Source organism: Mus caroli, unplaced genomic scaffold (assembly GCF_978045245.1).
Source record: "Mus caroli unplaced genomic scaffold, Mus_caroli_1 scaffold_4, whole genome shotgun sequence".
NCBI lineage: Eukaryota > Metazoa > Chordata > Mammalia > Rodentia > Muridae > Mus > Mus caroli.
In genome coordinates, this window is record NW_028227259.1 from 39,759,804 (window position 1) to 39,782,597 (window position 22,794).

General features: G+C 48.9%; 2 protein-coding genes across 4 annotated transcripts in view; one reads left to right on the plus strand and one right to left on the minus strand.

Moving 5' to 3' along the window:
- Nucleotides 1-14,258, plus strand: part of Crmp1 (collapsin response mediator protein 1) — a 50,527-nt gene extending 36,269 nt beyond the window's left edge. For both annotated transcript variants that reach the window (XM_021162273.2, XM_021162274.3), the window contains exons 7-14: nucleotides 477-545; nucleotides 1,275-1,395; nucleotides 2,084-2,240; nucleotides 4,485-4,626; nucleotides 6,072-6,242; nucleotides 8,438-8,617; nucleotides 10,939-11,104; nucleotides 13,250-14,258. In XM_021162273.2, coding sequence (XP_021017932.1) covers nucleotides 477-545; nucleotides 1,275-1,395; nucleotides 2,084-2,240; nucleotides 4,485-4,626; nucleotides 6,072-6,242; nucleotides 8,438-8,617; nucleotides 10,939-11,104; nucleotides 13,250-13,341 — 1,098 coding nt within the window. In that variant the 3' untranslated portion in view covers nucleotides 13,342-14,258. The remainder of the gene's footprint in view (nucleotides 1-476; nucleotides 546-1,274; nucleotides 1,396-2,083; nucleotides 2,241-4,484; nucleotides 4,627-6,071; nucleotides 6,243-8,437; nucleotides 8,618-10,938; nucleotides 11,105-13,249) is intronic.
- A 7,046-nt stretch (nucleotides 14,259-21,304) lies between these two features.
- Nucleotides 21,305-22,794, minus strand: part of Evc (EvC ciliary complex subunit 1) — a 39,288-nt gene continuing 37,798 nt past the window's right edge. Inside the window, exon 21 of one of the 2 annotated variants that reach the window (XM_029477917.2) lies at nucleotides 21,305-22,595. Coding sequence is in view for 1 of the 2 variants with exons in the window: in XM_029477916.2 (XP_029333776.1) it covers nucleotides 22,511-22,595 (85 nt within the window). In the remaining variant the exon portion in view is untranslated. The remainder of the gene's footprint in view (nucleotides 22,596-22,794) is intronic. The other variant, XM_029477916.2, reaches the window with a different exon arrangement.

A 22,794-nucleotide genomic window follows, 5' to 3' on the forward strand; every position in this document is an offset into this window, starting at 1 on the left:
TGTTCCCCTGTGTGATGCCTTGTGACTACTGGCAAGGCATGTGGCTTCTGGGATCTGTTTTCTCCTCTGCATTGTGAGGTTCTGAACAAAAGTGCCCTGTGAGTAGGGAGGGGTGGTGCCCTTCAGGGCCATGGGCACCCAGCTTCTTTGTTGAAATTTGGTTTCTGAGGATTTTACTCATTCTCATTCTTGTGTAGTCAGCACTTTACCAACTGAACCATTTCCTTAGACTCTTATATCAGTCAGGTTTTTCTAGAGGAACAGAACAGACAGAACAGAGAGAATGAATATATATATATATATACACACACACATATATATATGTATATATACCATACTATATATCATATCACATATACCACATATATATATATATGTAGTAAATCACACGCATCTACCTGTCTGTCTGTTTGTCTATATTAGAGTGTCTTACAGCTAGTCCAACAATGCCTGTCTCATTGGTCCTTGTCTCCTAGGAACAAAAACGGATCCTGGAGATGGGTATCACGGGTCCCGAGGGTCATGCTCTGAGCAGACCCGAGGAGGTAAGGACTCCCCACTCTGTTATCTGTAGCTTCCAAGTGCTCATTCCCCAGCCCTTCAGCTGGGACAGAACAGCTCAGCTGCACGCAGTTCCTCCTCCTCCTCTCTGCTCTGTCCTCTCCACCCTACTCTTCTCCCTTCTCTCTGCTCCTTCCCAAGACTCTGGAGGACACAAGTCAATCAAAGAGGCCAGAAAAGGCTCTGCCCATTCCAAAGTCCAGGACCATCACCCCTGGGCTCTGCACACAACCCCAGTGTCCTGATTTGGGGAGAATCTTTAATGAAGACTTGGTATATTGGTGACAGAAAAATAGACAGAAAAGTCCCAGTCAAACCATACCCCTCTTAAGGCCATGTCTGAAGCCTTCACAGAGTGTAAATTAAAGTCCCAAAATAGAAGTCACAACAGTGCTTTGGCTTGCTGGTCCTGAGAGCATGGCTGGTCTAGAGGGAACTGAGACAAAACGAATCATGCTCAAGGGGTCACAGCAGCCAGTCATTTGACATGACCGTTTTGTGTGCTTTTGGACGCAGCATCCTCTTGGGAGAATCTTCTGACACAGCCTGCAGAGTATTTCCAAACAGTCACAGGACATCATTCTATCTCCAACTCTCCCAGCAGAATCATTTTCACTTTCCTCATTGTTCATCTGTTTTACACTCCCTTTATAAACGGGAGACTTATAGCTGCCTCCTTCCTTGTGTGACCTTTGTATTTGCTGTGTCCCCAGCTGGAGGCCGAGGCTGTGTTCCGGGCTATTGCCATTGCAGGCCGGATCAATTGCCCTGTGTACATCACCAAGGTCATGAGCAAGAGTGCAGCGGACATCATCGCACTGGCCAGGAAGAAAGGCAGGTGGTGTTTGTCCTCCTGAGGGACGACAGACGGCTGGCCAGGTTACTCTAGGGCAGAGGTCTGCCAGGAGCGGGCAGCCTGTGGTCTCTGGTATACTGGAAGGGTGGTCTGGAGTTGGTTTTAGATTTGATTGCTAGTGTCAGAGACCTCTGCAGCTCCCCCACAAGCTCTGAGCCTCAGCTCCTTCCTTTATAGTGTTCCCTGTTTCTACTTCCATTGGCCAGGTGAGACCACGTGTCTCTTCTCTGACTTTAGATCCATTCTCAGGGCTCACAAAGCTGTTGAGTAGTTCGGAATGGCCAGCAGGTCCTCCTGGATCCATCTCCACTTATTTGGGCCATTCCCTGGGCTCTAGAGAGGGCTTGGCCCTCTCCCGTGCTCTGTTCAGGACTCAACCGGGGAGCTTGGCGTTAAAACATGACCCAAGGGAACAGAGTCAGTTGTGGGTTGAGAAGAAGGAAGGCATTGTCCCAGAGTCAATGGGAACATGAGGAGCTGGATGTGGATAAGTGCTGGCTGGGACAGCTGCTATAGCTGGTGACAGAATTGGCCTCTCATAGTAAGGGGACTGTGTGGTATTGCCCCCGAGGCTTCCTAGTCAGTTTCCTCTGTCGCAGACCCTCCTTTTGTGTCAGGATCAACACTATTGTCTATAACCATGCTCTTGATGTTTGCCCCTTCAAGGCCCTCTTGTCTTCGGTGAGCCCATAGCCGCCAGCCTGGGAACCGATGGCACCCACTACTGGAGCAAGAACTGGGCCAAGGCAGCTGCATTTGTGACTTCCCCTCCCCTGAGCCCAGATCCCACCACTCCTGACTACTTGACCTCCTTGCTGGCCTGGTGAGAGCCATGGGGATAGGGACACAGGGCTGGGGTTGTAGGTGGAGTCAGTAGCTGGAAGCCACAGGCTAGTTAGACACACTAGAGAAGGGAGGTTTGGGGTCTACACTCAGAAAACAATATTCCACTTTGTTTATAGCAATTCTTCCTGGACCTAAGGGTATGTTTTGCTTAGTGATAGCTCACATTTAGTGGCCACCTGCTCCTAGCAAATGTCCTGTTTATGCACCTGCTGTGTTCTAAGCAGTTAGGTGTGGTTGATAGCCTCTAGGACTGGGCACGAGAGACCAGGATTCAAATCTTGCCTTTACCACCGATTCCATCATCTTGGGCATCAGAGCACACGCAATGTCTCCGTGCCTTCTTCAGCTTGCTCAACTGGCCACATGCACAGAATCAGATGCCTGCTTGTATGGGGCTAGTTGTGCCTCAGTGTGGGTGGAAAGCAGTTCAGTGAGCAGCATCGTTGCCGGTGACGCATAGTATTTTTCACACAGTAGAAGGGCAGCCACGGCAGTCCCTTCCTTCCATCAGTCAGCGTGCGAGAAGAGGGCTCTGCAAGACCACACAGTGAGCAGAGAGAGGCAGACTGCCACTGCAAGGGTGGATGGCTGGAGTTCTGTGGAGGAGATGAGTCAGGGCTGCGCTTGGCGATAAGGCAGGGCTTCCCAGTATAAGGAACTGTGTGGACAAACACGGGGACTCTGGCATAGGCGCCGTGTGGACATCTCTGTTCCCACACGATGTAGACACCATTTGCTGGAGAACTCAATTACTGAATCAGCACCAGAGCTGTAGCTTGTGAATGTCAGATGATTCCTCAACCTAAATAAAGAGTCCATGTCTTCCTGGGATGTGCTGTCTCACAGACATGGCCAACATTCCATGGCAGGAGTATGACCTCAGTCCACAGAAACGGATTGTGTCTCTCACCTTTGGTCACAGCCACTCTGGCTCAGTGTGCTGGTGCCTCTTGCCTCCACAGACCTCCAAAAATGCCATTACCCCCCCCCCCATGTGCTGTCCATGGAACTTAGGTACTTTAAATGTCAATGAGATCAAGGGAGGACGCCTTCCACCCATCCCATGATTTCTTCTCCCAAAGTGGAGCCCAGAAGGCAAAGCATGACCTGGACCCCCCACTCCTTAACTAGACTTCCACCTGATCCTCGCTCCAGGCTGACTTCACCGCCCGTCTGCCCTTGGCTCTCTGCTCAGCTTAAACAGTCTCAGGCCCCTGACCCCGAGAAAGAACCAAAGTCTCAGAGCCTTTGAGGTCCGCACGCACTTTGCCTAACACGCTCTCACACGTCTCTCAGTCAGCTTATTAACTGCGTCCACACCTTTGCTGGAAGGTTCCTTTTCAGAGAGGTATTGTCTGGTCATCAGATTTAAAACCGCAGCTCATCTCAACTGCAGCACTCCTGTCTCCTGTCCCAACCTACTGTGGCCCTGTTCCTACATCCACCATGCCACTGGTCTGTTGACTGTCACTGTGGCCTCACGTTATTCCAGGCACAGAGCATGTGTATGGTGTAGGTTTGTTAAACAGTCCTGAACAAGACAGCTCCTAGGCATGTGTCTAGCATCCAAATGACCTGGATACTATAAAGTAGAGGGCAGCGTCAGCCTACATCTGTACCCACCAAGCCACGGCCCTCTCATCACTCGTCCTGGTCCTCTAGGCTCAGACTCTAGATGCATCCAATGGTCCTTGCATTGTCCAAAGTCTCAATGGGCAAAATGAAAAACCCAGAGATCTATGTCACTCAACTATTACCCACGAGCAAATATTTGTTGTGTAAGCCCAGTAGAGAGGGCCCAGCTGCCATAGGCCAGCAACCTCACTGCAAGAGAAACATGTCGGTGTGTGTGTGTGCGTGTGTGTGTGTGTGTGTGTATGTGTGTGTGTGGCTCTCTTGTGACGGGAGGAGACATGAGGTTTGGGTTGCAGATGGGAGGCTCCTGATGACGTGCTGGCATGTTTTGAGTTGACAGACTGATGTTGGATGACTGACTGTATTATTGTTTATTGAGATAGGGCTGGGTAGTTTACTTGCTTCGCATGTATTAGACCCTGGCTTTAATTTTGAACAGTAGAAAAAAAAATACCAAGGTAAAATCCACAATGCTCAGAGCCTCCTTCAGAACTAACATAGAGCCAATGGTGTTTAAAGTTCCAATCTTGTGCTGGGTGAACCATTTCCAGTGAGTGTAACTCTGTCTCATTTATGCTCTTGCCAGTGGAGACTTGCAGGTCACAGGTAGTGGCCACTGTCCCTACAGTACTGCTCAGAAGGCTGTGGGCAAGGACAACTTCACTCTGATCCCTGAGGGTGTCAATGGTATAGAAGAGCGGATGACCGTTGTCTGGGACAAGGCAGTGGTAAGTCTACCCTTTCTCTCCTGGAAGATTCTACAAGCATCTTGTCTGGACCGTCCGAGCCAGTGGTATGGACGCAAGGCTCTGAAGTCTTCCTTTCTTTTTTTTTTTTTTTAATATTTTTTTATTACATATTTTCCTCAATTACATTTCCAATGCTATCCCAAAAGTCCCCCATACCCCCCCCCCACTTCCCTACCCACCCATTCCCATTCTTTTGGCCCTGGCATTCCCCTATATTGGGGCATATAAAGTTTGCAAGTCCAATGGACCTCTCTTTCCAGTGATGGCCGACTAGTCCATCTTTCGATACATATGCAGCTAGAGACAAGAGCTCCGGGGTACTGGTTAGTTCATCATGTTGTTCCAACTATAGGGTTGCAGATCCCTTTAGCTCCTTGGGTACTTTCTCTAGCTTCTCCATTGGGAGCCCTGTGATCCATCCAATAGCTGACTGTGAGCATCCACTTCTGTGTTTGCTAGGCCCCGAAGTCTTCCTTTCTTACCTGAAAGTAGAGATGGGACTTATGGGAAACTAGCCGCAGGCAGTAGAGTCCATACTTCCTGATGTCATGGTCCTGAAGGAGGAAAAGTGGATGGTGGAGGAAAGTGGGTTTTAGCTCATCAAAAGGGCTCTAAAAATCGCGTGTGTCTATCTTCATGTGTGCTTGTGTGTGTATGCTTGTGTGCATGTGTGTGCATGTTTGTGGGTGCTCATGTGCCATGGTGCTATGAAATTCAGAGGACAGCCTGTGGGAATCAGTTTTCTGTGGTAGGTGCCTTTACTTGCTGAGTCATCTTGCCAGTCCCTGCCTTACTTATTTATGTTATATTTTGTGTTATGGGTGTTTTGACTGTATTAAAGTCTGTGTACCACTTGCTGGGTGCCCTTGAAGGCAAGCAGGTGGCCCTGGAGATGCTGGAATTGAAATTATGAGCTGTTGTGAGTCATCATGTGGGTGCTGGGAATCAAATCCTGGCCCACCACCAGCGCTCCTCACCGCCAAGCTGTCTCTCCAGCTCCTCCCCGTCTTATTTTTTGAGACAGGATCCCTTTTGGGCCTCAAGCTCACCAAGTAAGTGTGGGTCTGGCTGCTCACTGAGCCCCAGGGATACTCCTGTCTTCCCCCTCCCCAGTGCTAAGATTACAGGTCTGTGCTGCTGTGCCTGGCCTTTTACATCAATTCTGGGGATTGGACTAAGATCCTCATGCTTAGGTCATGAACACTTTACTAACAGCCATCTCCTGGACCCAGTGGGCCTAGAGCCACTGATAGGCCATCACAGTGGCTCCTGTACAGACGTCAGCAGCCCTCCTCTGCAGCTCCTTCACCCTTGCTCTGTTCAGATTTCTCTCACGGGTGACTGGTGCCCATTTGTGTAGACACCATTGGAAGGCCCAGGTCTGTGCCTATCTGTTTTCCTCAATGCATGAATCTTGATTTCAGGCTACTGGCAAGATGGATGAGAACCAGTTTGTAGCCGTCACCAGCACCAACGCAGCCAAGATCTTCAACCTGTACCCGAGGAAAGGTCGGATCGCTGTGGGCTCTGATGCTGACGTAGTCATCTGGGACCCAGATAAGATGAAGACCATAACAGCCAAAAGCCATAAATCAGTAAGTGCCAGCCCACCCGTGGCACTCCTAGTTTGGGTGGGTGATGGTTCTGTTGCATCATTTCAGAAGCGTCTGGCTAGAGAATGGTTCACGGTTTTCTAAATCTGCCACATGGCTGCACCAGCAGCTCACACTGGAGAGATCCAGGGAGGTGCCTTCAGCAGGCTCAGCCAGGCTGCTGCTATGGTTTGTGAGCCTGCTCCCTACCCTCTGCCTCTTTCTTTGGCCATGCACACAGGGAAGGTATGTCAATTCCTGGCCCTTGCATCCCCCAGAAGAGCAGCCAGTGCTTACACCCCTCAGCCATCACTCCAGCCCCCAGCATACCTTTTAAAAATGAAAGTTTGGAATAGAAATCATGGAGTAAAATTTGGAAACTGCAGGAGTGAAATTTACAACATAGCTACAGAAAATAGTTATCAAAAATAGTTTGTAGAGCCAAGGAAACAGCATGGCAGAAGATACAGAGCTCAGGGCAAGGACTAGGGGCAGAAATCTGCCTCTCACAGAAGGAAAGGTAGGCTCTTTGCAAGGTGGAGAAAATACTGTAAGACTAATAAATACTAAGACAGTTGCATAGTAAGGTTGTGCATATGTGTGTGTTGCCTCGGGGAAGACAGACGCCAGGGTGTAATGTGTGTACCTGTGATACTGTCACAGCATCAGGGACACTCATAGTTGCCAGAGCTGGAACCTAGTGTCACCTCTTCAGGTGATGGAGATCACGTGATCACACATAGAGACTGCACACACAGTGTGTCTTAGCAAAAACATAGAAATATCCCATTTGTTTGGTGTTGGGAAGTGTATGTAGATCAGTGGTAGTCCCAATGCAGGTTGGGACTCAGCTCAACGGCTTAGGAACTGTAAAGAGCGCTCAGCCTCAAGTCATGCTGAGGACTTCCGGGATGCTGCTGCTGAGAATACGGCCTTGTATGATGTGCAGCCAGCATGCGTGCGTGCGTGTGTGCGTGTGTGTGTGTGTTTGTGTGTGTGAAAGATATATATATATATATATATATATGTATGTATATGTATATATGTATATATATATATAGAGAGAGAGTTAACATTCAGAAGTCCTTTAAGGCGCTCCGATCAGTCGGAGGTAGAGAGCATCTCTACCAGATACACGTCATACCACTTGATTGCTTTCAACCACATATGACCCACTTTTAAAATAATTGATAAAAAAATAAATACAGTTAAGAGGAGGTGAAAAGCCTTTGGATCGTGGCGGTTGGCTCCTGGAGTTGAGTTTCCTCTTCAAGAGCAACAAACCTAACGCAGAGTTTTAGATGTTCTGTTGCCTTTCTTGTTATTTTTCTTAAGATTTTAATTTACTTTTAAATTACATATATGTGTGTGTTTATCTGTGGAGAGATTAATGTAGTAGAGCCTGCAGATGCCAGAAGAGGGAGTTGGGTTCTCTGGAACTGTAGTTATAGGGCTGTGAGCTGCCTGGTGTGGGTGTTGGGAATCAAAGTCTGGTCTTCTGTGCTCTCTCTCTCTCTCTCTCTCTCTCTCTCTCTCTCTCTCTCTCTCTCTCTCTCTCCTCTCTCTCTCTCTCTCCTCTCTCTCTTTTTCTTTGAGGAGGGGATGTTCAGGTCAGGAACACATTGAAGGAACGAGTTCTTCTCATCCACCACATTTGTCTCAAAGATTGAACTCAGGTCATCCGGCTTGGCAGCAAGCACGCTGCCGACTGAGCCACCTCGCAGGCCCTGTTGTCTTTTCAGTAGACGAGACAGCAACAGCTTGATCTTGCCCTGTGCTCAGACTGTAGGTGTGCCACGTTCCTCGACTTCCACCTGGCAGTGCAGACTGGGCTCATTCCTTGGGGCGTGATTTGCCTGTGTACCACAAGTGTTTTAGGGAAGCCCATGCACTTTAGTTAAGGAAGCTCTCCCTCATAAAATATAACAATGTCACAGAAAGGTAAGTTACAATCAGAAAGTACACAGTGCTTGTCTACAGAGGAGCATAGCTTCCATTCAAGATGCCCAGGGGGTAGGTGTTAACATTCAGTTCCAGCAAGTACTGTTTATTGTATGTTGTGTATGATAGACTATCACAGAGAGAAGGAAGAAAACGTCATTGGAAAATACAACAGATCATCCTATGCGTGCCATGCCGATGCAGGGGAAACCCTGGCTGTGGTACAGAAGTAACTCTGGGCTTTTTTGCATTCACAGACTGTGGAGTACAACATCTTCGAGGGCATGGAGTGCCACGGCTCCCCCCTGGTGGTCATCAGCCAGGGCAAGATTGTCTTTGAGGATGGAAACATCAGCGTCAGCAAGGGCATGGGCCGCTTCATCCCCCGGAAGCCATTCCCAGAGCATCTCTACCAGCGTGTCAGGATCAGAAGCAAGGTGAGCTCCTGCACGGAGGGCCCTTGAGTTGCTGTCCCCTTCTCTGGGAACAGGGCTCTGTCCTGTGGAGGGTCAATGGGTGAGGCTGTGTGTCCCTGTGTGTTCATCTGAGACCAGACAAGGCCAGGGAGGTTGCGGGGCTTTACAGTCTGTGTCCGGTGCACCCATGTGTGAGAGGTGCTCGTGAGCTGCTTGGGGCTCTGCCTTGCACATCTTGGAGGTTCCTCACATAGCCCACTGGAGAGTCACGAGCTTTATTTTTCAGATTAGCACGTGATGCTCAGGGCCTCAGAAGACTTACCCAGTTACCCATCCACAGTGAGAATACACAGCCCACAGTCTGAGGGCTGTCTCCCAGCTGACCTGCCTAGCTCTCTCCTCCTCCCCTCCTGCCACATCGTATCTACTTCATTTCCAAAATCTTGAGCTGTGGCCTTGGAAGGCCCAGGAAGCTCTTGTCCTTGTCTCTGACTCAGAGGAGGGAACTCTGAAGTTCTTACTGTGGCCATTCCCCCCCACCCGCCCGTCTGTGACCCTCCTGTCACCATATGAAATCATTATCTACATGATCTAAGTGATGCTGTGATGGAAAGGCCACCTGTGTGTATGTTGTCTGTGTGTCTTTATTTCTTGTGTATGTACACATGTGTATCTGTGTTGTGTACTACACAGGTGTGCCACTGCATGTATTGCACACACATGCACATGTGCACATACTCATTGTGTGTAATGTGCATGCATGCATGTGTAAACATTTGTCTGTTGCTTGTATTATACATGTATGCATATGTGTGTGCCTATGTGTTCTGCGCATACATATTTGTGTGTGTGTTCATTTATCCATTGTATATTATGTATACAATGTGTTTATTATGTATACTATAAATGTATGCATATGTGTGTGCCCACTTTGCACTGTGTACACATGTATGTATATGTTCATTTATTCACTGTTTATATTGTACCGTATATGCATATGTGTGGGTGTGTGCCTACTGAGTACACTGTGCATACATGTGCATAATCATTGTATGTACTGTACATACTGCATATATACATATGCATATATATGTATTTATACATATGTATATATATGTATATATATGTACACACACACACACACATATATATATATATATATATATATATATATATATATATATGTGTGTGTGTGTGTGTGTGTCTTGCATATTGGGTGTGCACACATGCATATGTAAATTTGTACTTGAGTGGGTGCATTCTCCTGTGTGTGTTTTCATTCTTGTACTTTATCAATGGTAGCACTACTTCTTGATTAGACAGAGAACTCAGACACCTTCTCCAAGCCTCGGACCCCACAGAGTTGTCCCGGTCAGCTCTCCCTCTGCCTCTGCCACAGGGAGCAGTACCAGATAGACACACATCACAGGCTCTGTGGGCCAGAGGTCTCAGGTACCAAAATGGCTGGGATGCCCACTCTTCACAGCCTTGGCTGGGCTGTAGACCTGGTCTGCGGCTGAGTCCTGTGGTGAACAGTTAACTGTCACCGAGAAAGTACCTGGCCCCATGCTAAGTCATCAGTTTGCATCAGAGAGTCAGGTTACTGTACCTGGGGTTCCCTGCCCTAGTGCCTGGGCAGTGGACAGGAACCAGGCTGGGAGTGGGGCACAGAACCTGCCTTTGGCTGCCCTGAGCAGAGGGAAGGGTGGTGACTGAAGGGAGGCATGACATGCAGAGTGACAGGGGCACAAGTCACTGGAGGCCTTGGTAGTCAGGGAGCAGGGACTTGGGACAAAGCTCAGTTTGCCAGTTTTGGAGGAGGAGGAGTCTGGAACCGGGGTCAGAACACTTGACACCACTGGTCCGTTTAAGGCCTTGGACAGTTCCCTGGGTACACGCTGTTCTCTGAGGCCTGGAGCCAGTGTCATCTCTGTAGGACAATTTCGAGACTGGGCTGTAGAAATCTCCAGCTGGCTCCATGGGTCCCTCTCTCAGTCCTGGGCTGTCAGACTTCTTTCAGTGTCATGGCGGACAGCCTCCTTGCTTCTGGATGGTGGCAGCCTGCCCTCTTGTGGCCACCACTAGGAAGTCCTTGATTCTGCTGCCCTGTCTTAGCCTCCCTCCTTTAACCAGTCTCCTGACCCCAGTTCCTCATCTCCCTGTGTACTCTGTAAAGATGAGACTGGTGTGTGTGTGTGTGTGTGTGTGTGTGTGTGTGTGTGTATCCATATTGCGCTGTGCTGTGCGGGCACATGTCTCTGTGGGCACAAGTGTGGCTTATGTGCTGGCAGGACAGAAGCACAGACACAGTAATCATCTGACTCTTCTCTCTTTCTGTTAAGGTTTTCGGGTTGCATAGTGTTTCCAGGGGCATGTACGATGGGCCTGTGTACGAGGTGCCAGCTACACCCAAACATGCTGCTCCTGCTCCTTCTGCCAAATCCTCGCCTTCTAAACACCAACCCCCACCCATCCGGAACCTCCACCAGTCCAACTTCAGCTTATCAGGTAGTCTCATGGAAGCCAGGCTCCTGTGGAAAGGGGCACATGGCTGTGGGCATAGGTGGAGAAGGCGAGAAGGCACGGGCACACTCCTCTGCTGTGCCCCCAAGACACAGTCTAGGCGGGTGTTTCTAGGGTGCAGCCCAGCATGGTAATTCTTGACCTTGGCACCAGTCAGCCCTGGGCTTAAGCATTATGGGGGTGGGAGAGAGGACATTGCCACTCTTATACCAGGAAGCTAAGTGTGGAGCCCAGAGGTGGGTATGAGGCAGGAGCCCTGTCATTTCCTGGGTACATGCTCTGCGCCTGGCCCTCAACCACACCCGCCCTCCTGGCTAAGGAAGCATAATATGGACTCTATGTCACCCCCACATGGTGGTGGTGTGTTCCTGGTATTGTTTGAAGTTTCACAAAATTCAGTCTTAGGATTCAGGGCTCAACAATGCTTAGGAATAAGATCCCAGCTTGAAGACATGTACCTGCAACTCCACCAGATGGCCACACGGGGGCAGACACAACACTGGGAGCACTGTACTGTCATTGAAATTCCAGTTAGAGTCAGTGTAGGGTCCTAGGGATTTGATGATCAATGATGCACATCTGGACAGCTTCAGATGAGCCAAAGAACTTGCTGAATTCCACAGTTTAGAGTTCAGGTTGTTGTATTCAATGGCCTTTAAAAACAGGAACCTGTGGGGGGAAAATAAAAATAAAATCAGGAGCCACTTAAAATGTGAACCTGGGCTCTTGAGCTGTGTAAAAACAGGCAGTGGGCTAAAGTAGGTCAGTGGGTCATACCAGAAAGAGTATGTGTTAGCAACAGAGAGGGTGGGAGGAGAGAAAGAGGGTGTAGTTTTAGCTTAAATTGTAGGATAAGAAGTACGCTGCACGGGGAGTACAGTGGGTCCTGGGTCAGGGGACCCCGGGACACACCTCACTTTTCACTATCCTTTCTTGGAATAGTTACCCAAGTACAATTCTGATATTAAGGGTAGCCCATGTTACTGCACAAAAAGATTCCAAGCACAGCTCTTGAATCTTGTCTGGTATGCGCAGAAGGCTGCCTTCTGTGCTGGGAGGAGCTGGCAGACTGGCTCTCTAAGTCCATCAGGCAACTGAATACTGTAGATCTATCCTTAGATGTGGATATAATAATCTTGAGATCAAAGATAGCCCTGTAATAACAAGCCTGTGTTAGGGCTTTTGGCCCGCCCTCTGCCTGGGCCCTCTATCCCCTCTGAAGCTCACGGTGCTGCCCTCAGGGCTTCGTGGACATTTACCAAATGTCAATCCTGCTGCCAGCCGCATAGCTGATTCCCCTGCATTGCTATAAAGTTCACCCTCGTCCACTTCCAAGGCAGGGCACTGCTCTGGCACATAGGTGCAGTGTGTTAGGCTAGCAGGCATCTTCACGGTAATAGTCAGTTACCTGGCAAGCAAGGCGCATGATGGAAAATGAATGAAGTGTAGGCTGAGTCCTGAGTGGCCAGGAAGACAGACAGACAGACAGACAGACAGACAGACAGACAGATAGCTGACAATGGGACAGCTGGGAGAACCAGAGCCGTACTCTGTGCCAGGCTCTTGGTGGCCCTCCTAGTCAGGCTCTGTAAAGTCAGGGTCAGCAGGGCAGTCAGTCAGTCCACATGCAGGTACAGACTTGTGTAGTGTGCATGCACACATTTATCAAATGCCATTGGAGCAAGGGATACTGGGCAAAGGAGGGTGGGCTTCAGGGGAAAGCCAGTATGGGTGTGAGTCCTGCCTTCCCAACCTAGTATCTGTGTCCTTAGGGTATTCAGCCTGAACCTCAGCACCCTTAGTTTTGAATTGTGGGTAAAACACATATCTATCATCAGTTTGTGTGTTCTTGGCACACACCAGTGCACCATGTCTGCCTGCACCAGTAGGAACTCCCTAGTGTTTCCCTCTCTCAAGGCCAAACTATGTTGGAGTCAGAGATATAGGAGAGGGACCTCAGGACTGGCAGGTACCCAGGCGAGGTCAGGAAGGTCTACAGGTCAGGGACCCTTCCCAGAGTGAACCTGGACAGGGCCTTGAAGGTGGGTTGGAGTGAGTGTCAGCCTCAGCATGCCAAGGTGATGTGAACAGGTCTTATCTCACACACTGTTGGCTTTCTGTCTCTTTTAGGTGCCCAGATAGATGACAACAATCCAAGGCGTACAGGCCACCGCATCGTGGCGCCCCCTGGTGGCCGCTCCAACATCACCAGCCTCGGTTGACCTCAGATGAGCCAGATATGCAAGAGTGAAGGATTATGGGAAAACGTCCATTCCTTTTCCGTGTTTTTGAAGCCCACAGTTTTAGTTGGTACTGACGGAGGGGAGATTGAGTGATGCTCTTTCCTTCTCTGTTTAGGCAGAAGTGGTACTAGTGTGGTGTGTTTGCCTGGAAGTCCCTCGCCCACAGTGTGTGTTCACACCGACTCCACCTCAGAGCATGGTGCCTCCGTTTTCCCTTCCTAGTGACCCCCAGGTTTAGCATCGTCCTATACTGTTCCCTCCACTCCTCCATGACCCTCTGAGTGATGGTTCTTTTGCGCCCTGTAGCTGTTCTAGGATAGGATGCATGTTAGTAAGTTATGTATGCAAGTCTGAGCGCGCGCGGCTGATGGACATCGTCGAGGACCGACATAGACCCGATGCCAAGACCTTAGACCCCAGGGGAGATTTCCAAACTCTTAAAAATGAAGGCTCCCATGAGTCTTCACTAGAAAGATGTGGTCCCCATCCCCACCCTGACTGAGACCTGTGAAGATGCAGAGTGGCAGGGAAGGTCACGGAGCTCCACCACCCATGTCCTGTGTCAACAACCCGGTCCCTGTGGCACCTGTAACTGGCCATAGTGTTTTTTCTGGTCTGTGTGTTCTTCCAGCCAGCCTTGGGATTTGGGCCCAGCCAGGCTCACACCCAGAAAGGGGTGTCCTGACACTCCACCCAGGCCTTGAGGACGGTGCGGTAATGACTGCCCAGGCTGCCTGAGTCTCTGACCCTCTGAGGAGTTCGAGCAGGGCAGTCAGATTTTTAAAGTTTTGTACAGTTTTCCTTTGTATTCACTTCCATTTTTACTTAATAATTGACTTGTTGGTGGCTCTTATTTCTGAATTCAAAGCTTGTGAAAAAAAATAAAGAAATTAAATTGCCCGTTGATCTGAGTGGGTGTTTTCACTTGGGTTTATCAAATGCCGGGTCCTCATTCTGACTCTGTGATGACCGAGTACTTGGGACACTGGGGGTGAGAGATGGGAGAGAAGAGTGAGTACACGTCTTGGGGAAATGGGTCAAGACCCTGGGTCAATAGGCGGGCTTTTGGGTTATGCGCTGATCGACAGACACAGCTCACAGCTGGGTGTGCTTAGGAACTGGGTCACTAAGGATGATACTGGGTCACTCCTGAGCCTAAGGATGATACAGAGCAGTGACTCTCTATGTCGCACTCTAGAGCGGAGGGGCTGGGAGAAGGCTGTAATTTCTGTAAGGAGCCATGCTACTGTCCAACTAAGTAAGCCCGGGGTTAAAGAATAAGAGTGTCCCCAAGTAAAGGGCACCCTTGCAAAGTGAGTGGTAATTTTTCTCTACAGTTCCACAGAGACCCTATAGGAAAGGACATGGGGCCAGACCAACTTGGCTTCAGGGGAAAGATCTTTATTTACAGTAGCAGTTCTCTATGAGAGAAAGGCATTGCAAGGTTCTGTGAGTACCCAGGGCCTACTTGGGATGTGATGTGATAAGCAACCTTTAAAAAAAAAATCCCTGTTAGGCAGGGCTCAAGGTCTATTGGGCAGCTTGGGGCCCAGCAGGTGCCTGGCTGCATAGACATCAGCTTGTGGGGGTCACAAGCCCCACACTGGGAGGGAGGTTTTGTTCCTATTATATTTCTGTGTTTGCGATGGTGTACCAGCTTCTTAGAAACCAAGAATCCCTTCCTGTGGCAACCCTCTGACTCCTGAGGAGCTGTAGTCTCCCATCATGATCCCGGAGTGAAGTAGGTACTACTGGACAAGGGCTTCTCTTAGACCAGGCATCCCTCTCCTTAGTCTCCCTGACTCTCCTGAGTCATCTTCCCCTGCATGCTCTCTAGAAGTCCAGAGAAGTCCTGGCTTTATATTAATCAATTAGTTGATTAATTAATTAACTTATTTTCAAGATAAGGTTTCTCTTTTTAGCCTTGGCTGTTCTGAAACTTGCTTTGTGGACCAGGCTGACCTTGAACTCAGAGACCCACCTGCCTCTTATAAGTTCTGGGATTAAAGGTATGCACCACCACACCTGTTGAGATCCTGGTTTTAAAGGCTTAAAGGGGTCATAGGGAGAAGTTGAGACTTGGGACCATGAGGCCAGGTTAGAGTCTCTGAAGAGAGCGTAGAAGAGGCTACTGGTAAAGGCGCAATCCAGATACAAAGAAGATCCCGGCATGTCAGGGGTGTCAGTGCCACAGGACAGCCACCACGGACAGTAGCGTGAGCCTAGGAGGCAAGCCATGCATGCTGTAGTTGGTATTGCCAGAGAAGTGGGGCTGTCCAGGCCTTTTGAATCCACAGGATTGTGAGTGGGTCCCAGACACCAGGCACTGAAATTTTGACATTGTTGAAATTTGTTTTGCTTTGTTGTGATTGTGACTGTGCCCTGGTTCTGGTCTTTCCCTCTTGGAGTTAGGGAGTACTTCTCTCTCTCTCTCTCTGTCTGTGTCTCTGTCTCTCTGTCTCTCTCTCTCTTTCCTTCCATTCCCTCCCTCTTCCCCTCTCTCTTTCTCCTTCTTCCACCTCTTCATCCTTCTCTTTTTCTTCCTCTTCCTCCTCTTTCTGCCTCCTTTTTACAGGAGTCCATATTCAAGAGACGTGGAATTTTAGACTTCAGATACTTTAGGGAGGCTTTATTATTTTTCTTTTAGTAAAAAAAAAAAATCACACATGCACAAAACCCCCCTCGTCTCATACAATATATCCCAAACACAGTTTCCCCTCCCTTCACTCCTCCCAGTACCCACCACTACCTCCTCCCCTCTCCCTGAGATCCACTCCTCAGTGTTCCTTCAGAAAAGAGCAGACCTCCCAAGGATAGCAATCAAACATAGCACAACAAGTTCCAATAAGACGGGGCACAGACCTTCATATTAGGGCTGGGTAAGGCAGCACAGTAGGAGGAAAAGCCAAGAGCAGGCAAACGAGTCAGAGACACCCCCATTCCCACTGTTAGGAGCCCCACAAGACACCAAGCTAACAACCTTAACAAACTTGCAGAGGACCTAGTGCAGACTCATGCAAGCGTCATGGTTATCACTGCAGTCTCCGTGAGCCCCTATGAGCTCTGCCTAGCAGATTCTTCCATAGCCTTGTTCTCCGGATGTTCTTGACCTCTCTGGACCCCACAATTCTCCCCACCCTCTTCTATGGGGTTCTCTGGGCTCTGAGGGGAGGTGCTCGCTGGAGATCTCCAATTTGGGCTCCTTCTGCACCTAATGTTTAGCTGTGGGTCTCTGGTGATGATTGGGTCAGGCATTGATTTTGAGGATAGCAGAATATCATTAGGAGTCATTTTATTGATTTTTTTTTCTATCTTAGGTCTCTAGGCTATCCAGCCTTTGGTTTCCAGTCACCCTGGCAGTGTCAGTGTCGGGCATGGGCTCACGTTCATGGTGTAGGTCTCAGAGGAGACCAGGCGTTGGTTGTCCATATCCACGTGTTCTAAGCTTCCATTGCCCCCGTCCATCTTGAAGGTGGGATAGATTGTAGGTTGAAGGCTTGTGGCTGGGCTGATGTTGCAGTCTCACCATGGTAAGTTGCCTGGTTACAGAGAATGGCACTTTCATGCTCTGTATTCTTCATTACTAGGAGTCCTTGCTAGGGTGGCTCTTGTAGAGTCCTGGGCGTGTCTACTACACTGTTTTCACAATGCCTGCCAAAGCTCTCCAGTTCCAGTAGTCTCTCCCCATTCCTCCCCACACCCATACCTGACCCTTCCTGTTCCCATTCCCACCCGTACCCAGTCCACCCACAAAATCTATTTCTATTTCCCCTTCCCGGGAAATAGAAATCCATGCATTTCCCTTAGAGGCCTCCTTGTAAATTAGCCTCTCTGGGTCTGTGGATTGTAGCATGACTGTCATTTATTTAACAGCTAATACCCACTTATAAGTGAGTACATACCATGTTTGCCTTTCTGGGTCTGGGTTACCTTAGCCAGGAAAATTTTCTTTTTCTAATTCCATGCATTTGCCTGAAAATTTCATGATATCATTGTTTTGAAAATTTCATGATGTCATTGTTTTGAAAATTTCATGATGTCATTGTTTTGAAAATTTCATGATGTCATTGTTTTGAACAGCTGAATAGTACTACCTTGTGCAAATATACCACACTTTATTTGTTCTTTGGTCGAGGGACATCTTGGTTGTTTCCAGTTTCTGGCTATTGTGAATGAAGTCACTATGAATGTGGGTGAACAAGTGTCCTTGTGGTAGGATGGAGCATCCTTTGGGTATATGCCCAAGAGTGGTATAGCTGGGTTCTGGGGCAGTGGACTGTGCCAGGAAACTTGGTAAGGTCTAGTGGGTTCAGAAACTCTGATACTCTCATACCTGAGGAGGGTGGATTTCACCTATTCCTAACTGAAGTGGGAACTTTAGGGTTCTTTGGAAAGTCAGTTGGACAGTGTTTTGCTGGGACAAACACATAAAGGAATGTTTCCTTAAAGTGGACACAGGTGTGAAAGGCTAAGGCCGACTCATGAAGGAGCATTTGGATGAAGCAGACATAGGAGAGAGGATGTTCTGCCAAAGCAAGCACGTGAAACACATGTGATGAAGGATTCTCTGCTAACAACATGCATGTATTGGTTTATCTTACATTGCATAGTTGAGCTGCATTTGTCGGGACTCCATAGAAATGAGGCAAAAACCCTTCTGGTGGTGTACTGTAATTTCTTGCTGCTTCCACGGACTCTGGATGATTGGATGCACATGCTGAGGCAAGTCCCATGCTGAAGCAAGGCACATGGAGGACAGGTGGTGTTTGGAGGGTATAAATGGGACTCTACAGAGTGACACACACTCAGATACACACACACACACACACACACACACACACACACACACAGAGAGAGAGAGAGAGAGAGAGAGAGAGAGAGAGAGAGAGAGAGCTAGGCTTGCTTATAGAGCTAGCTGTGCAATGCTTGTGTGTCTTGAGTCTTCACTGATTTTGATTCCCTGAGAGAGGCACAGCTGAGAACTTCTCCTGGTGTTCCTCCTGGTCCCTCCTGCTGACTCAAGGGACCAAGGTTGAGGCCTGGCTGTCTCTGCTAGGTCCTGTCTCCATTATTGCTAACCTGACTCTACCTAACTGGACTGTTGGTGTACCCATGAGGTGCTTGTGAGTGGATCGAGCTGCCACTGCCTGCTAACCTGTGAACTGAACTACCGATTTCCAGATAACACAGATGGGAGTTGCTCCAAAGAACCTTTCTAAACAGGTCTACTTCCCCTATATCCTTCCTTTCCCACTGCCTCTGGTGGGTGATAGGTTACAGGGTGGTTAAAGCGTTTAATAACCATCATGAGAAATACGGTTTGAAATAATTAAAGTTACACTGGACCAGTTTCCTGTCCTGGAACACGTGACCATGGCACTCCATGGAGAGAACCCTGACAATCAGTCACATAGGGCCGGTGCCCGAAGCCCCTCCACAGGCAGATGAGGCATTGCTAAATCCCCAGACCAAGCCAATAGAACGCGTCTGCTTTTAGAGCCCACACCACCCCAAAATGTATACAAAACCCTGTCCAGAAGGAATCAAGTGCGAGAGTTATTTCATCTAAGATAGTCTGAGAACGTCTGTCATGTAAGAGCGGGGACACTTTTGAGGAAGCAAGTTCTCTCCCGAAGGCTAATTGAGACCCCTTCCCCTTGCTGGCTCCATGTAGCAGCCACGGAAGAGACCAGGCAGCTCGGCCAGATCCGATTCCCTCTCCCTGTTCGTGTTGGCCCACCATGTAGCGTTAGATCAACTTCCCCTCCCCTTTGAAAAGCAAGCCTCTTTGGCAACTGGAGCCTGGCCAGAGAGCTCTGCAGATCTCTGCAGATCTCTGCAGATAGTTTCTGGTGCACAGACCGGCACTCAGTGTTGGGATAGATGAAGCCCCAGTTTTCTGAGGAACTGCTATGTTGATTTTCATCGTGGTTGTCCAAGTTTCTACTCACACCAGCAGTGGAGGAGTCCCTGTGCTTCATAACCTCGCCAGCATGATCTGCCACTTGTATTACTTACCTTAGCCATTCCAACAGGTTCAAGACTTTGGATATTCTAAAAGAAAAAAAGGCTTTAGATATTTTAGAGAGGATTTGAACTTTTAAAAGGACTTTGGGTATTTTATTTAATTTTTTGAAAGCTTCTACATTTTATTACTGGACAAACCACACCACCGATTTAGGTATGAGTAAGTCTCCAGGTTAAAAATATTCACCTCTGGACTGGAGAGATGAGTTCAGTTCTCAACAGCCACATGGTGGCTCACAACCATCTGTAATGAACCCCAATGTTCTCTTCTGCTGTGTCTGAAGACAGCTACAGTGTATTCATATAAATAAAACAAATAAATCTTTAAATAAAATGTTGAACTCCATCTGGCAGGACTGATGGATGACCACAGCTTGTATAAACCCTTGCCACCATGTGGATCCTTGCAGACCCAGCTTCGTTCTCCTCTAGGGTCTTCTCTTAGAGCTGCACCTGACTTTGTTGCCAGTTTCCATCCAGATCCACTGAGGAAAAGGATGACTTTGCTTTTGGTTCTTGGCCAGGAATCGCTTGATTCTGAAAGTCTTGTGAGAAGACGACATGGCGAGAAGCCGAGTCAGGCGTAGCGCACACACAATGGTGGAGGAGTGGAGAAGCTTGACTTCGGATATTTTAAAGAGAGTAAACTTTTAAGGTGGATTTTAAGGCCTGTGGGACTTTTGAAAATATGCTGTTTTCTATTGTGATACTAACATTAACACGGTATCCTGGGTACAGATGAGAAAGGAAGATGGTAGTCGGGTAGTGACGTTTTGGAAGGAGGGAATCTTAGTTGAGGAAAGCCCCCATAAGATTGGACTGTAGGTAAATCTGTAGGGCATTTTCTTAGTGGTTGACATGTAAGGGCCCAGCTTATTGTGGGTGATGCCACCCTTGGGCAGATGGTCCTGAATACTGTAAGAATGCAGGCTGAGCAAGCCACGAGGAGCAAGCCAGTAAGCAGTGTTTCTCTAAGACTCTGTATCAGTTCTTGCCTACAGGTTTCCTGCCTAAGGTTTCTGCCAACAGTGATGGACTGTGATATGGAACCATAAGCTGAAATAAACCCTTCCCTTCCCAAGTTGCTTTTGGTCATTGTGTTTTGTCACACAATAGAAACCCTAAGTTTTCAGGTTACCTGGCCAGTCTTCATGCTGGAGGAGTGGAGCAACACGATTTATGTTCTCCACAGTCACACCATCAAACCAGAGGACTTAGGTGAGAATAGTGGTCCCCATGCAAGCAGTTTTCTTGCGGGAAGGAAATAGAGTTTTTCCAGGTTCCTCAGGTGACATGCTACATCTGAGCCACCAGAGGGCACTGTGGACTCAGGCTGGGAACCAACCCCATTCTGGGCAGGTTGGGAAACATGATCTTCTGATTGCTAAAGTGCTTGGCTTCTGAGCATGAGGACCTTCTGGCCAGGCGGCCTCTCCTAATTCCAGGCCAATGAGAAGCCTCTCCCCCATCCTTCCCTCTCTGCTGGTCCCCAAAGTGGATAAAGGTAGATAAAGGCCAGGTGGCACAAACTTTGCCCTTGGGACTCTAGAGCCTGAATCCCTGATCTCGGAGTTTAAGGTCAGCTCAGGCCTCTACATGTACACACACACACACACACACACACACACACACACACACACACACACACGGCTGCTTTCTAATTAGCCAGTTGTCGTTTTCCTAAAATTCCCAGGAAGTCCAGGAGATTGCTGAGAGGACTCCTAAGTGACAGAAAGCAGTGGGCGGTGCTGTTCTGGGCTTGCCAGGGTAGGCACACATTGACCTGTCACTGAGAAACTCTGGAGATGAATGGTTGGGTACCGTTGACATCTACTGGGTAGAGCCCAGGTTTGCTCCCATTGTCCTTCAATGCACAGGACAGGCTGGGTTCCCACATGCCTGAAACAGGCAAGAACAACTCCTGGGGTAGAGCTCTTTATTCAGGGTGAGCCAGGGTTGGCTCACGTGCAAGGAGGTTAAGGCACAGGAGGCTGGGGAATGGAAGTAGGGGAGGAAGAAGGAAAGTTGGTTGCTGCCCCGAGCCAAGTCCTTAGTCAGGAGCTCTCTCAGCCTCAAGCGTCACTCCTAGACACGATGGTGTTCCTCGGGAGGTGTTTCCTAAGAACAGCAAACCTGAAGGTGTGTTTTCACTGAGTGACAGCTCTCATCTCAAGTGAGACAGTGTGTGCCACCTACAACCTCCCATCTCTACATGGGTCTGCCTCTGACATGAGAGACTCCATCCTTGCCATCAGCAACGTTCACACCTGAACAATGAGTGATCATACCCAAATGTTGACAGTGATGACTGGGAATCCTTGATGCTGCTCCTGGAAGAGATAGCCCCCCAAGTGGGAAAGGTCTCTGGCCTATGGAAGTACGGCTGGTTTGAAAGCTTATGGAAGCCCTTATCATCCCTCGGAAGGGGCAGGTGACCTGTGGGCATCTCCTCAGATGAAAGTTTCCTCTCCTCAGTGAAGATGGTAGATGCTCCTGATGGTAGGAGCAGCATCCTTCTATGCCCTCCCTGCCCACAGAGGACCTCTTGTGGTATGTGACAGGCAAGTGTGGTTCCCATGTTCTGAGTGGTTGGCCCTGGGACTCACACATCCTTGGGTGACCAGGTTCCAGGGCTACCTGAGCCAACAGATAGAAATACCAAGGCCAAAAGTTGGTCCTGGTTGGGACCCTGACAGCCAGAACCAGGGACAGGAGATGACTGTGGAGCAGTGGAGGTGAACCAGTGGCCTCAGGCCAGGAAAATACCAGTGATGCTAAGACCCAGATGGGCAGAACTTCATGCATGCTGGAATCAGGGTCATCAATCTCCAATCAGACTGCTAGACAGCATCAAGATACTATGTGAAACTGGAGGGTGCGGGTAAGAGGGCCCTTCTGAGGGAGGAAGAGACCAGGGCAAGAGGACCAAAAAGAGGTGACAGTGGAGATGCTACATTCTCAAGGCATGTCCCCACCATCTCCAATGATCCCAGGCAGTTGATGCTACTGTCTTGCTCTCTAAGGCAGGTGGCATCCCCCCTCTCAAGACTGGCCTTTTCTTCTGTCCCCTGGTCCCAAGAGGAAGTGAGGTGTGTGCAGACCCATCTCAGCAGGGCTCCAACTAGAGATTGCTTCTTTTCTGCAGTATCTTCCTTGTGCTTTCTCCATCGCCAGCTTCGCTGTCTTGCTGATCCAGCCTTCTGCCGCTGTGGACACGGATGGGAGGCGATGCTGAGTAGGTTGCATTGTGGATGCAGGACCAGCCAGAAGAAGTAAAACTTCATGGTGCATGTGATATATAAAAAGCAGGCAGAGGATAATGCCCAGTGCCAGAGGATAATGGCTCAGTTGACCCAGCAGCCCCAGAGCTGATCCACGAACGAAAGTTCCCAGCAAAGCAGGTAC